At 43.0% G+C, this 14424-nt stretch overlaps 1 protein-coding gene across 3 annotated transcripts in view; it reads left to right on the top strand.

Annotated features, from left to right (window-relative positions):
• Positions 1-14424, top strand: part of ANO2 (anoctamin 2) — a 2341832-nt gene that overhangs the window by 796227 nt on the left and 1531181 nt on the right. For all 3 annotated transcript variants that reach the window (XR_011281759.1, XM_069628333.1, XM_069628334.1), the window contains one exon: positions 4805-4903. Coding sequence is in view for 2 of the 3 variants with exons in the window: in XM_069628333.1 (XP_069484434.1) it covers positions 4805-4903 (99 nt within the window). In the remaining variant the exon portion in view is untranslated. The remainder of the gene's footprint in view (positions 1-4804; positions 4904-14424) is intronic.

Genomic DNA, 14424 nt, shown 5'->3' with positions numbered 1-14424 from the left:
GCGCCCACGAGCACAGCATGCCGCATGCACGGGCACCATTCACGAATGGTGCCGGTGCATGCGGTTTCCGCAATGGAATGGGGAAGAAACCGGGTCCACATGGGTTGTAATACCCCGGTAATTGCTCATTCCAGGGCGCCGAAAAGAAATGACTCCGGTGGCAGCCGTGCCTGTATTACATCGTAATGAGGCCCATAATCTTAGAGCAAAGAGAGTTCTGGAGGCTAACTACAGTGTATGGTATTGCAGCAGATCTCTACATGTACAGACTGGATGGAACTATTGATCACTACTTTGCATAAACTTCTAGTTAGCTCTGTGTATTCATTATGTTAGAGGAAAGAAAGTAAGCGACTAAGCAGAGTGGATGGTCTAGCAGGCAGAGAACTGGACACACTAGGTGCCTGGCCAAGTGCGTTTTATGACAAACCTAGTTCCATTACCTGCTGGTTGCATACCTCTGTGAAACTGGTGCTCAACCCATAAACTCATAACAAACTCCTTGAGCCTCATGCTTATTGCCCTTTATACCAGCTATATATGAAAGTGAGATGGCCGCAAAACTACAATGTTGGAATTGTAGCTGACTGGAATGGAGGAACATGTACAGAAAACCTAACCACAACACACTCCCTGCTTTAAATCCTCCGGAAAAAATATTTTGTATTTTTGCATTGATTGGTATTTATTAGGCACTTTACTTCAAAGCACTGAACATAGAAATTGGGTAAAGTACAATAAAATTAAATTTGGTAGATCACAGAATGTTTCCAGGTAAAGATTTAGGATCAATCAAGTAAGAATTAGTTAGGTTAAAAGCAATTAGCGGTAGGAAGTTACGATTGAAAATATAGGTCTTTAGAGAAGTAAGAAATGCAGAATAAGAGGTAGTAGAACAGAGGGGGAAGGTGAGAGAATGCCAGTGGTAGGGAGCAAGAAGAGACAATTAGCGGAACCGGGATTGGGCACAGGGAGGACGAGGAACTGATAGGAAGAACTGGGATTGAGAACAAAGGTAATGAGGGGGTACATAGAAGGAGACCAAGGACGAGAGACAAGAGGGAGCAAGACAGTGGAGGGATTTGAACACCATACACACAAAAATAGAATTTGAGCCGGGAGGAAAAAATCAACCAACCAAGCGAAGACAGAGATTTTGAAGTGGGGTCACAAGGGGATAACTGGTAGAGAAGATCTATAGAAGTGTTAAAAATGGATTTAAGAGGGAGCAAACGGGAAAGAGCAATACTGAAGACAGTAGAAGAACAATAAAAAAAGCAAGAAAAAGTAGGGATGAAATCGGAAGTTTGGTGGTGCCAAAGGTCAGTCTTTATGAATATTAAAGTTATGGAAACAACAAGATCGAACGATAGTAGGAATGTGGAAAGAAAATTATAAGTCTGTATCAAAGTATAGACCAAGATTATGAGCAGTACTGCAGAGAGGTAAAGAAGAAGGGGGAAAGGAGACGGAAGAGGGAGGAGAAGGGGGAAATAGTGATGGCAGGGAAGAACAGAACTTCAGTTTTGGAGTATTTAGAAACATAAAGTGGTCTGGCATCTATGATTTGATAGCAAGTAGGCAGGAAGGAAAGTTATTGTGAATAGCCAAAGTAAAGGTAGGGAAAGAGAGAAAAGTTTGTGTGTCATCAGCGTAGAAGTGGTGGGAAATCTCAAAAGATGAGATAATGGCAGCAAGAGGAGAAATATAGAGAGGAAAAAGAAATGGGATAAGCACCAAGCCTTGAGAACACCATGAAGGAGGGGAAGTGTATGACAAGAGGAACGAGCCCAGGAGACAGATTAGGTGCAGTTGGAAAGATAGGGACTAAACCAGGCAAGGACAGAGTTGTCAACCCCAAAAGAAGCCAGAGAAGCCAAGAGGAGAGTGTGGTCAACAATGTCAAAAGCAGCGGACATATCTAGAAGTATGAGAAGAGAGGAATACTTTGTGTAATGTGCAGAGAGCAGGGAATTATAAACATAGAGAAGGCAAGTCTCAGTTGAGTGGGTGGGACAGAAGCCAGATTGGAGCAAAGGAATGATAGAGTTGGCATTGACAAAGGTAGAAACCTGAGCATAGACAAGGCTTTGAAGGAGTTTAGAAAGATAAGGAAGAGGTGAGATGGGTTGAAAATTAGAAGGGTTGAGAGAAGCCTTCTTATGAATAGGAAGAATTCGAAGCATGCTGGAAGCAAGTAGGAAAGATCAATGTGGAAAGAGAGGTGTTGAGGAGAGTGGTAAGTTAGGAGACACGAGAAGAATAGACTTTGGGTATTAGGAAGAAGGAATGGGTTCCAAAGGTGAACCAGTGAGATGGGAATAAGTAAGGACTGAAGTGGTCTCTAAGTTGGTAATGAGAGAGAAAGAGGAGTTTAGGGAGGTACAGGAAGAAGAAATAGGAGGAGAGGAGGTAGTGAGAATGATAGCAGCACGAGGACAAGCAACTTTGGTCAAAAAATACATTGGCAGATCAATAGCAGTGAGAGTAGAGTGGAGGGAATGATCAGGAGTGGGTGGTGTAAGGAGGCTAGAAAGAGATTGTAAAAGATGTTGGGGGTGAGAAGATTTGGCACGCAGAAAGTCAGAGTAATAATTGCGCTTAGCTGTCGGAAGGGCCCCATCAAAGAGAGAGTGGTAGGATGAAAAGGAAGAAGAGTCATACTCAGAGTGGGATTTGCACCAGCAACGTTCAAGATGGCTCAGAGCTCGCAGCATTGAGCTGATATCGGAAGAGAGCCAAGGTTGAGGGGGTTTGCGAGAGAGTGAGAAAAAAGATGTTGGATAAAGTTTCAATATCAACCGGCAATGCATTGGACCCTTTGGCGAATGTGGAAGAATCGCCTTTATAGGACTGTGAATTCCATTGGTGCCACCTGTGTTGCCTCATTCAAGATGGCAGATGCTTGCTGCCGTGCTCCTCTGCTTCCACACTCGCTCCAGACATGGGTAACCTGCAACAGAGTCAAGCGCTGCTACACTGCAGTTCGTGCAGCGTTCTTCCATAAAACGAATCACAGAGCAAACAGACCTTGTGTATCAACGCTTAGGTACCTTGGCATCTTAGCTCAGTGCTTCTTTTCCTATGATTTCCTCATACTTCCAGTCTCTTCCTCCCATTTGTTACTTGTACTTGTTGGTTCTCCGTTCGATTGACTTGTCATTTTCTTCCTGCTTTGTTATTCCATTCCAACCTTCTGCGGACTTCAGCCTTCTGCTCATTTGTATAATTTTCAGAATTTTCAGTCATATTATTTTTTCTCTAACTATATTTGGGAAGAGCAGAAATACAGGATGAAATAAATAGAGGGGTATTAAAAGCATGGAGATCGCGACGGAAATAGATAGGTGCCTGTTATGGCTATGCCGTGGGTAACACCCAGATGTGATGTTGAGAGGGCAGAGGTTGATGGAGAGGCAAGAAAGGGGTGTGGGCAAGGCCGGCAGCAGCAGGTAGTTGGTAGCGGAAGAAGATCTTAGGGAGCTGATGGAAACCATTGGAAAGTCCCCACAGTGGGTGAGGGGGGTTCTGTTAGGTCTGTTTTGCAGCATCCGCAGCCTATGTCCAAGGAGCAGAACAGCAACAAGCCCAGGAGTCCGGGAGAGGAGAAGATGAATATGAGGGCAGAATATATTGAATATATTGGAATATGGACATTTTGCAGCCCTCTCAATTTCATATATAGCTGGTATAAACAGTGATGAGCTAGAGAGTCAATGAGTATGGGAACAGCTCATGGATTGAGCACCAGCTCCCCAGAGGTATGCAACCAGCAGGTCATGGAACTAAGTTTGCCATCAAAAGCATTTGGCCCTGTGATCATGTACATTTTCAAAAGTGTTCACTTGTCAATATCATTCACTTTACCCAACAAAATGAAACATAGTTTACACTATGAGATTTAGATGCAGTAACTTAAACTTTACTGAAAAACATGGAGGCTGTCTTTAAAAAAAAAGATGTATAACGTTAACACATTTGCCAGAAAAGGATATAGTTTGCTTAATAAAAATATATTATCATTACTTCTGGTTTGCAATTATAGGAAAGAGAGAACATTACTTGCCTAGCACTCCGACATAGGTCTTTTGCAATTTTAATGGTTGAGGAGATGATTACTGCTGCACAGTCTTTAAACTTGCAGTGAACAGATAAAAGAGGCTGGTGGGGGCCCCGAGGTCAAGGGAGGAATGCCCTGTGAGCTGTGATTTCATTGAACAGTGTAACTTAAATAGGTAGCTGTACTACACTAGTGTAAATTTAATCAGCAAATCTACAGAATTGAATAGCAATTTGCTATGCGAGACTACCTATTTTATGCCTTGCAAAGCAATATAAACACTTCAACAAATAAAATATGAGAAAACCATTCCTAAACTTTATCATATACTGGTAAAATAGCTCAGCGGATTGATTGTTCAACGCTGTGATCTGTGTGTCTGCAGGCTTTAAACATGCCAAGGCTAACTCAGCCTTTCATCCTTTTGAGTTTGAGAATTGAGTATCAACTTCGTTTGGGTGATATGTATGTAAATAAGTACTATGTAAAGTGCTTTGGCAAAAGTGCTGCATAAATAACGCATCAGTATCATATACAATACAAACTGATTCATATATTTTTAAGCATAGCTAGGACATTTATTATGTGGATGTTGAATTGTGGTCCACAGTTTTCTCAATGTTCTAACTAATAGTAATTTACTATTCCATTTATCTGTATATTTGTATTGACCTGTGGATCTTTCCTTATATTTAGGGATTAAAATAATAATATTTTTGACATTTGTGTTACCTTATGTTTCAGATTAAGATGCAAGGATGCAGTTTTGTCAGAATACATGCACCCTGGCATGCACTAAGTAGAGAAGCAGAATTTCTTAAAATAAAAGTCCCGACCAAAAAGGTAAGAAGTTCATTGTAAGATTATTATAACATGACCATGAAACAACTGTTTGTATAAAATAATATCAGGACACTATACTTTCTCTCACTTTCTTTTTTACATGAACAAATGCCACAAGAGTAGTATGTTGGTTCACTTGGCACAATCTAAAATGATCCATATTAAATGTTATGATAAGGATCGCATTGAAGTTGCACAATACAAAAGTGTGGTAGGGCAGTGTAGCTACCATACGGATTGTCATGATGTCATTTGGGAAATAATGTATTGTCCAAAAATACCGCTAAGAAATTTTTAACTGTTGTTAAAGAGTTTTGCATCTAGGTTTTATTACTTTGCATATTATTTGCTGTAATGGCATGCATATGTGGGCTTCATGAATGGACCCAGTTGATATTTGTAATGAATACTTCAAGGCCAAAGAGAACTACTTGTAATAAATTGGCATTATTTTACATCTATGGCAGAATTATTATACATTTGGGCCTGTGCAATTATATGTACGCATGTGCAATCTATTTATTTGTTAAGTATTTAGACTGCCTCTGTACCATAATTTGTTATTTCTAATACTCATATCCAGTTCTAGCCTAAGGTTTAATAACTATACAACAGCACTGTACTTAATGTGTATGTTCAGACTGTGTCAAAGTTGATCCGAGGTGAGCACATTTCCCTGAGACTAGTTAAGATGTATGCCTCTCACCCTATAAGGATCACTCCTTTTGAGGGGATTGAATCCTAAGTATGGATTCAATCCATATTTCAATTTATGGATCATAGACACTAGAGCTGCTTTGTTGAAAGTGGATGAAAACAAATATAGAAGAGTATTTTCCTTAATTGATACGGTCATATCACTTGTGTGATACCGTCCCGACATTCACCCTGAGGGTATAATCATGGTAAAAACTAGAATTTTGGTTGCAGCTTTTTCTTACTCGATACCATGGTATCCCTATAGGCAGTCTCACTTAATATGCAAACTCAGTCTGCAATTGTATTTGCTCTCCCCTCTTGCTCCTCCACTCTTTTTGACTGCTTATTCTCTGTTCTGTTCTCTCCTCCTCTCCCTTTCTCCCTTCTCTTTTTCCTATCTCCTCCCCATCTCCCCTTACTTTCTTCTATGCACTTACTGTATCAGAATTGTCCCAGGACTTAGTATGATAGCAACCTGGTCTGCCTCCTCCCTCCTCCCCTTATTTGCCCCCCCCCAGAACTATCTGAAATGTCATCAGGCCTAGTACGATAGTCGCTTGTTTTGTTCCTTCCCTCCCTTTCTCCACCCCTCTCACTCGCCTTTTGTTTTTCTCCAGCTCTACCAGAAATGTTGTCAGGCCTAGTACGGTAGTCGCCTGTTTGTTTCCATTTCCTTCCCACTCTCCCCCTCCCTTCTTTATCTATGTCTTAGCTCTTGCACTATCTGAAATGTCATCAGGCCGAGTACGATAGTTTCACATCCTTACTGTTCATGGCCTGTAAGAATGTTGTTATTTTTCCCTTATTCCCTCCCTTGCCTTGAAGTGGTTTGAAACACATTGTGTATAGGCGCTATATAAATGAACTATCATATCATATCATAGTCAAGTCGAATCCTCAATTTTTACTAGTAAATACAGGGCCGATATTTTTGTTGAAACAGAACTAATTACTTCCACAGTTGCTGATTTTCTTTGTAAAGTCGGAAGTCCTACTAACAGATTATCAGATTTTGAAAATCTAAAACAGATAAATTGCTTCATATCACTCAATCCTTTCCAACCTTCAAACATTGCATACATTTTTGTTGCCAATTAAAGAGAAAAAGGGGTGTGTCATTGCAGCAGGAGTGATGAGAGAGGCTCTTTCCATAAATTATCAAATAGTGATAGGAAGTAAGGAAATACAGCACTCTCAAGATTACCTTTTTCACAATTAAAGAGGGTCCATCTGGAACTATTCTGTTTTCCTTGGAATTCTGGGACTTGTAGTTTTTCTGAATAAAATGGAAAAACAAAAGATTGCAAGTTGCAGACTTGAAAGGGAACAAGACAGGACTGGGTGGCCTTCTCACACATGGCTAGGGGAAACCTAAGAGTTCTGGGAAAGTGGCCTGTTTGGAAGTAAGTGTCATGAGCGCGTACAGAGGTGTATGTGTGTATTTTTGGATGTATGCATGCACTGGATAGACGTAGAATGGGTAACTAACTAAACACCTTTAACAGTTGGCGACAATAACCTATTTTCAAGCTACAACACACCTACTTCTCTTCAGAGTGACTGACAACGTGCTACCTCCTCTGACATGGGATGGCAATCCTTTTTTATTCCAAATCTCCACGCTCTGTGCTTAGATCCTCTTGAACCACCATCATGTGAAAGGATTCCAAGTAAAATAGTTTCAGACAATGGGTAGCAAATAATGTGCCAGGAGATGGAGGGTTATTTATTGGATCATGTGATTGAGCACTGTACCGCTTAATTGTACCATCCCTAAGCAAATGCATGTGTGGAAATATTCGTTTGCACCCTCATGAATGTCATTCACATTGCTGTGAGTACAGGAAGGTGTCTGGGTGAGAGTGGTAACAGAGAGGAAGTCTCAGCGTCAGGGACCTGAGCCTGTCAAGAGGGGGTGGGAGAGAGAAAGAGAGAGAGAAAGAGATAGAGATTGTTTTCGAGAATTGGTGTGTTTCTGACGGCATCTGTGACACACTCCACAGGGTTACAAGTGTTACACCATTTGAGATATTGAGAAGACAATAGCCAAACTCTAAACTCTGTCCAGGGTGGATGGATATTGATATATGAAAGGCGTGAGAGAACGTTTTTGAGGAGGTTTGCAAGGCCAAACACAGATATGCTCACTTGAAACATGTGTGGGAGATTGAGGTGTTGTCAAGGTTTGGGATCAAGGTTGAGTCCGGTTGTTGGGTGTGTATAAGGCAATCCAGTTTGGGTACAGAGTTGGGAGGTCTGCAATAAAGTGAGTATTGCTACACCATGTAAGAGAAGTTGGGATGTTGTTTGTCACATTGAAGATAAAGAGATGTGTTGTATCTCATAATTTGGTTGTTGCCAAAGTGTTCAATTTGGTTGGTTTCTCATATTTGTGAACTTCATTTGCTGAAGTTTATTGTTGTTAATGTACAGTTAGCTGGAAAACAAAGCACACATAACCATATTTGCATCCCTTCCAACAAATGTAATAAACGGGTCACCAAAAACGAATTAATTAGTTCCAATGCATGTAAATAATATTTACCTGTGTTTAAGGACATACAGAAATATTGTGAGGATCTCATGGCAAGCCAAAGGGTTGCACCCAGATCCTTCCAGTCATGAAGATGTAGTCAATGTTCACTCGCAGGGCAGACCCAGGAGAACATCAAGAAGTGGAAGTGGCAAACTCGCTATCCTGCCCCTGCATGATCACCTCTATCCCTGTTTTTTTTAACCTGTAAGTAATTTGTTTGCAAGCCATAATTTGAGCAAAAAAAGTGTTTTGCAGGAATAATTCTCTATACCCACGTCATTGCTTCGATGGGTATTCGTTTAGCTGGATTTGTTTCTTTATTAAATCTGTTTGGAAGTGGGAAAAGTGTAGTAGCTCCAGAGAAGGGTTTCTTGTGCTAATAATTGCTATGCATGCATACATTCAGACAATATCTGATACTAAGGCTTGTAATGGTGCCAGTGAGAAACTTCACAACTTCATGAAGTTTGCAAAGTGTTATGTTAATCTTCACAACGTATGCAAAGACGAAGTCCCCCAAGTTTGTCAGCCCTAATTTTATGGTTGTATCCAACTTGGGAGCAGAATTTTGAAGTGCAAATTATCCATGGAACAAAACATGTTTTCCTTGTTTCCTGTAATGGAGAGCATACGATCATCCCATACTCTAAGACTTAAGTCCTCCTCTTTGGCAAATGTTATGATCCATACAACATTTGGTGACCTCTAATGGCTTCAGAAAACCCACCATCCTCCTCCCACTGGCTCTTCATAGTACAAACAAGGTGTCATGTCTCCATCTGGTCGTATTTGTCAAACTATTGTTACCTATCGGGATCCTGCCCCTTGTGTTTCATATGTCCAGCAATAAATGTTGTTGAGCGAGTTCCTAGCAGATTCCTGATGCCTTCAACAATAGGGTTGACTGCAATTTCCTCTCAGGTCAAATTGTCAACCTAGCATAATAAGTATATTTGTGCGAGAAGAAACATGGGTGCAACACATGAGGATCCACTTTGCCCAATTCAAGGAATTGCCATTGAATGAAGAAGGTTCACACCTCTTACGATAGTCATACTGTGCCACTAGATTGAACAGATATCAATGTTGAGCCAACAGAGGTTAATGGTTGCTTCAACCTCTGGGGTTACCCTAAGATATTTCAATATAGCCTTAAATATGCACACAATGTAAAACAGTAACAGATCATCCTCTTGGCAAAGCAAAACATAAGAGAAGCCATAGTATCAGATGGTGTTTATTCAAACTAGTAATACTGCAGGTTAGAGATCACAGGATATCTAGCACATTTATCAACAGAAGCCACATTCTAATACTACCTGTCAAGTGCCTACTCCAGCAGAGAGCAGGTCTGTTGAATCAAGCAGAATCGATATTGTGTCAGCTGTCGATATTCTATATATTAATAAGATCAACTGAAGATATTTCCTCCCCATGGAGTCTGAAAAGCAGACACATTGTTGAAGTTGACTTGGATTTGCTCACCAGTAATGAGAAGCATATCTGGGATTCACCACAAGAGACCGTCCCTTGGCATTCCTCTAAAAGAGATGGGTGCTTAGACAATAAAAGATATCCAACCCTATTTGTTGTACCATTATTCTTGCAAGGCAATTACATTGTCTGAATCAAGGAATGCCAGTCAGCAGCTTCGAGCTTGCTTGAAACCTCATATATATTTCATCTGATGACGCTGAGTGAGTAAATCAATCCACAGGATATATAATTATAGATTGCCCATATATCACCACTGGCCAGTAAGACACTATTACAACTATCAGGGATGATCAATGAAGCTGATCATGTGACCACACCTACCCAAGATCAATGTATGGTCTGATATACAACCCACTGTATCCGCATCCTAGAACAAAGAAAAACATAAGCGAGGCTGCAGATGGGACAAACATAGGTCTTCCACTAGCACAAACACTTTCTGAAGGGGAGTGAACTGGTACCAGGACAATGCTGGTTGGCTAAATTTCATTTGGCTAGAACAAGCACTCATTGGAAGGGGTTTGCATTCCAAGGTGAGCATGCCAGAGACCACAGCTAGGGACGATTGCCCTACATAGGTGCCATTAGTGTTCCATCCCAGCTGAGGGCAGAGGACGTTTGCACAATCCCAATATCATCTCTTATGATGGACACCATCCTCTTTTAGACTACTTCAGCCAATGCATACATGTGTTCATGAAGAATTCCATGGGCACTCTGGCACTCCCCTTAAATTTAGGTGATTTTGGGAACTGAAAACATTTATTTGTAGCTGATTGAGAGTCCGTAGGGTGATCAAGTTGAAAGTGCCAGTTGCAGACATTTAGGAGAGAAAGAGAAGGGTCCCTATGTCCTATAATGGGTGCACCAGGCCTGTCTTGATATGGACGCCTTCCTGTTCCATCAACCCTTACAAAACCTCTAAGGGGGCAATGGGATAACTCCATCTCAGAGGCTCCAAAATCAGGGAAGAAGGACTATGCCACACACACTCTGGATCTCCTATTAAATGGACCTAAAGCTACACAGGATATTTATAGGTAAAACACCAGGCATCCTATGTGGAACACCTCCACTATCACCTATCCATCTGGGAGCCCATCCTGTGCTAAGGAAAGATTGTCCTTGCGGGGTGGGAACAAGTGCTTAAGGGCCTCAACTTCACCATTTGCAATTTGGCAGGCACAAATGTTATTGGAAGAAACTGGATGATAGACTGAGTCTTATTCCAATCCATGATTTTAAGAGTAATTGTCTCGGGGGCTTGTCTGTGCACCTCATGTTAACATTATGAGCAGTGCAGCCCCCAGCATTTACCCAGTAACCATTGGAGCATATTACATTTCAGAAGCAAATGCTTATACACTTGACAACAGATGTGTTCACCTCCCAGAGCCAGAAAACTGATCCCCTTTGGTGGATTTAAATGTATTCATGTGGGTGGAGTGGAATGACCTGCACAACTGTCAATCAATGTTTCCATCCAAATGAAGGAAGCAGAAACCACTCAAAGTTCCCTATTTAAAATTCAAACTGCCTGCTTCCCGAAGATGGCCAAACCTCACAATGGCAGATCTCTCTTTGTGCCATTCACAGCTGTATTCTCTTCACAACCACAAAAGCCTCTGCTGACTCCAAGGTTCTCACAGGGTATCTTTGTTGCCTTCAGCGTTTGAGTCAACAAAAGAGAATGAGTGGTCAATCAATGCTTGGAGCAGAGCCAATAGCTCAGGAGCACACTACAAATGAATCAATAACATGTAAAGATATCCCAGAATCATTGGTCAAAGATCATGAATGCTTACTAACCCAAATTGACCCCATCCACACCATGATGTCTGCTACATATCACAGTAGTAACTGCCACACAGTGCTGTTTCATGGACTGCAGCATGTTTTTCTCTCTCCCTCTCTGTCTCTCTCGCTCTCTCTCTTAAACAGTAACCATGCACAATGAGGTGCTCCTCGTTTGCAGGAAGAGGATTAAGCCACAGATCAATTCAATGTGAGTTCCTGATGCTTTTCGGATGCTTCACAAGATGGCACAGAGGGAGCTCCAATGCGTACATCAACTCGCTAGGCTATGCTGCAGACTGACCACGAATTTCTATCAGACCGAATGCTGCAAAGAACATTGTAAGCAAGAAAAACATAGTAACACTGCAGCCATCGAACTTTTGCAAGGCGCACTTTCTTTATGATATGGCCTTCCGAGTACTACATGAGTCAAGGACGTTACATCTTAATCAGGTGGCCTCTGCCCCTGGCTGCTACTATAAGGAATGGAATATGTCAGTAGGCCTTTTGGTTAAGTGGGGTCCACCTCTAACAAAAGCTGCCAGATAACACTTCGATTTGATTCAGTCCCAACTGCTTTGCATGGTAAGACTTCTAAAAAGACATTTAATACTTAGCAAATACATTTTGACTACACATTTAATCTAATGGCTGCCTTGCATCGTATTGTTTCTGAGATTGTAACCCTAATGTACATTGGGGTGGTGCAAGGCTCTGATTTACACCACACCCACATGATTCCGAACAGGGCCCACGCAAATATTACAATTTCAATCTTTTGGAAAATGGTGGCACAACATTATACACACTCACCATTCTATAACAATGATACAAGTTCCTCCTTCTGTGCATTTCGACCCCCAATCTAGTCCTCCAATCCCAGATAACAATGAGGTGAATTGTTTAAAATTCACAAACTTCACTAATATGTGCCTACCTACTTCTTTACACACTCAAAATGAGACGAGGAATCGTTTTAAGAGGAAATATAAGTAATGACACGCAAGATGAAATGCCCGTACCCTCCTGTTTGCCAGGCAAACCATTTAACGTCTGCTCCTAATGGGTTGCAACCAAATAGTACTCCCACCATGAACTGGAAACATGAGAAATAATTTCTACTCAAAATTTAAAATAATAATCAACTCTGTTACCAGTCCCCTGTTCCTTTAAAACAGAGGTCCCACATTTGGGGGCGTGCCCATTTACAGGGAGTCAAGGGGAGGAGTTGGTGAGGAACATGCCAGTTCAAGTTTCATATTAATTAATAAAGAGAAGTTGTGTTTCCTCTCCGGAAGGTTCTTTCCGGGCCCGATCCGGGCAACAACTGGCAACGAGGATCGTCTCCAGCAGGCGGGAGTCCATCCGTCCCGAAGGCGGGTGATCCCACCATGCCGTCGCCTCCTACATCCAACCGCAGCATCCGTGCACTGTTGGCTGGCGATCCCGCCATGTCCTCCTATCCACGGTCACGCCACCCAAGATCCTGCTCCATGAAGAGAGCAACAACCGCCAGCAGCCCAGCTGCTGCGACAGGGAGAGCTCAATCCGAGCCTCAGCGAAGGACCAGCAGCTGCTACCAGAACGCATGTGGCCAGGAGCCGTTGTGCACATGCCCGCCAGCACCCGCCCACATGTAGAAGTGACTGGGCCTGCGGCACAAAGCGGTGCTCCCGCCAGGAGTCACAAACATACAACGAAAGGAAAAATAAATAAATAAGGAGAACAAAAGACACAGCAATGTTCCAACACGCTCCTCGTGCGGCCCACCGGGCTATCATGGCTCCTCCCCCCTCCTTCTTTGCACCCTCTCACGGGCTGCTGCAGGGCCCAGGGGCTTCACACAGCACAGGGTTTTGAGGCCTCATACAACACTGGGGGTGGATGCCAAGGAGGAGGCACGTGCCCACTTTAGTGAAGGATCCCCATGGGGAGAGAGCCATCTGGCAAAGGACCAAATCACTACAACATGGAGGACAGAAAAATATAAAGAGCGTGGAGGGGCAGCACCTACACCGGACCCACACAGAGACCAGTGAGCCCACCACGCTGCCCAGAGTGACGGTCATCATACCCACTGAACGTGCCTATCACCATGTGCGAACTTGTGTTACCTTCTCCCGTGCGCAGCACCAAGTCTGTCCTGCTACGCATGCCCCTGCCGTTCTCAATGACTCCACAGGCCGACAAGGGTCCAGGGTGGACTGAATGGATGGAAGACTTCTACCACTTTGTACGAGGCTCAGGGGAAGGAGACTCGCCTCACCTGCAAGACGTGTTCCTCAATCTGGATTTTGCCACGTTGATCGCCGCCTTGGACAGACTACTCATTATTGAACCGAACAGAAACTATGAGAGGTACCTATTCAATGTGTCCAAAAGCCTCAAGAGACTGTGGATGAATACATAACCCGCCTGAGAGTAAAAGCGGCACACTGCCAGTTTGACACATTCTCCCTGGATGAGGCCATATGCCTGCACATTATTGAGGGCTGCCTGTCGCCGTCTCTCAAGAAACAGCTCCTGAAGAAACCCCTCTCGATCCCGGAGGTCAGTGAACTTGCAAGGATATTCGAGAGGGTCGATGCACAAGCGCCTCCATGGCGGGCACGCCTGCTGCTAAACAGGACACTACCGACCTCATCGCTGCCATCCAGCAGGGGACATCTCGGACAGGTGAGAGGGGGGCCACACCAGACATACCAACTGTCCAGCTGGGCCCTAGACAACAGAGACAGTGCTACCAGTGCGGAATGGCATTACCTTGCGCAAGGTCATGCCCAGCCCTGTCGCAAAGATGTAACAACTGTGGAAGAGATGGGCATTTCCAATCGGTTTGCAGAGAAGGAAGACTGTTCCTAACCCCAAGACCACAGGGGCCTACCAGGCCACCCTACCACCCTCTGCAATCTCAATACTTTCAGAATAGGTTCTATCAGCCCAACCAGAGGTGATACATCAGGTCTGTTGACGAATACCACAACCCAGACTT

This window comes from Ambystoma mexicanum, chromosome 12, assembly GCF_040938575.1.
Source record: "Ambystoma mexicanum isolate Mex_15411 chromosome 12, UKY_AmexF1_1, whole genome shotgun sequence".
NCBI lineage: Eukaryota > Metazoa > Chordata > Amphibia > Caudata > Ambystomatidae > Ambystoma > Ambystoma mexicanum.
Note: the sequence above shows the minus strand (reverse complement) of the source record. Positions and strands in the feature narration are given on the sequence as shown.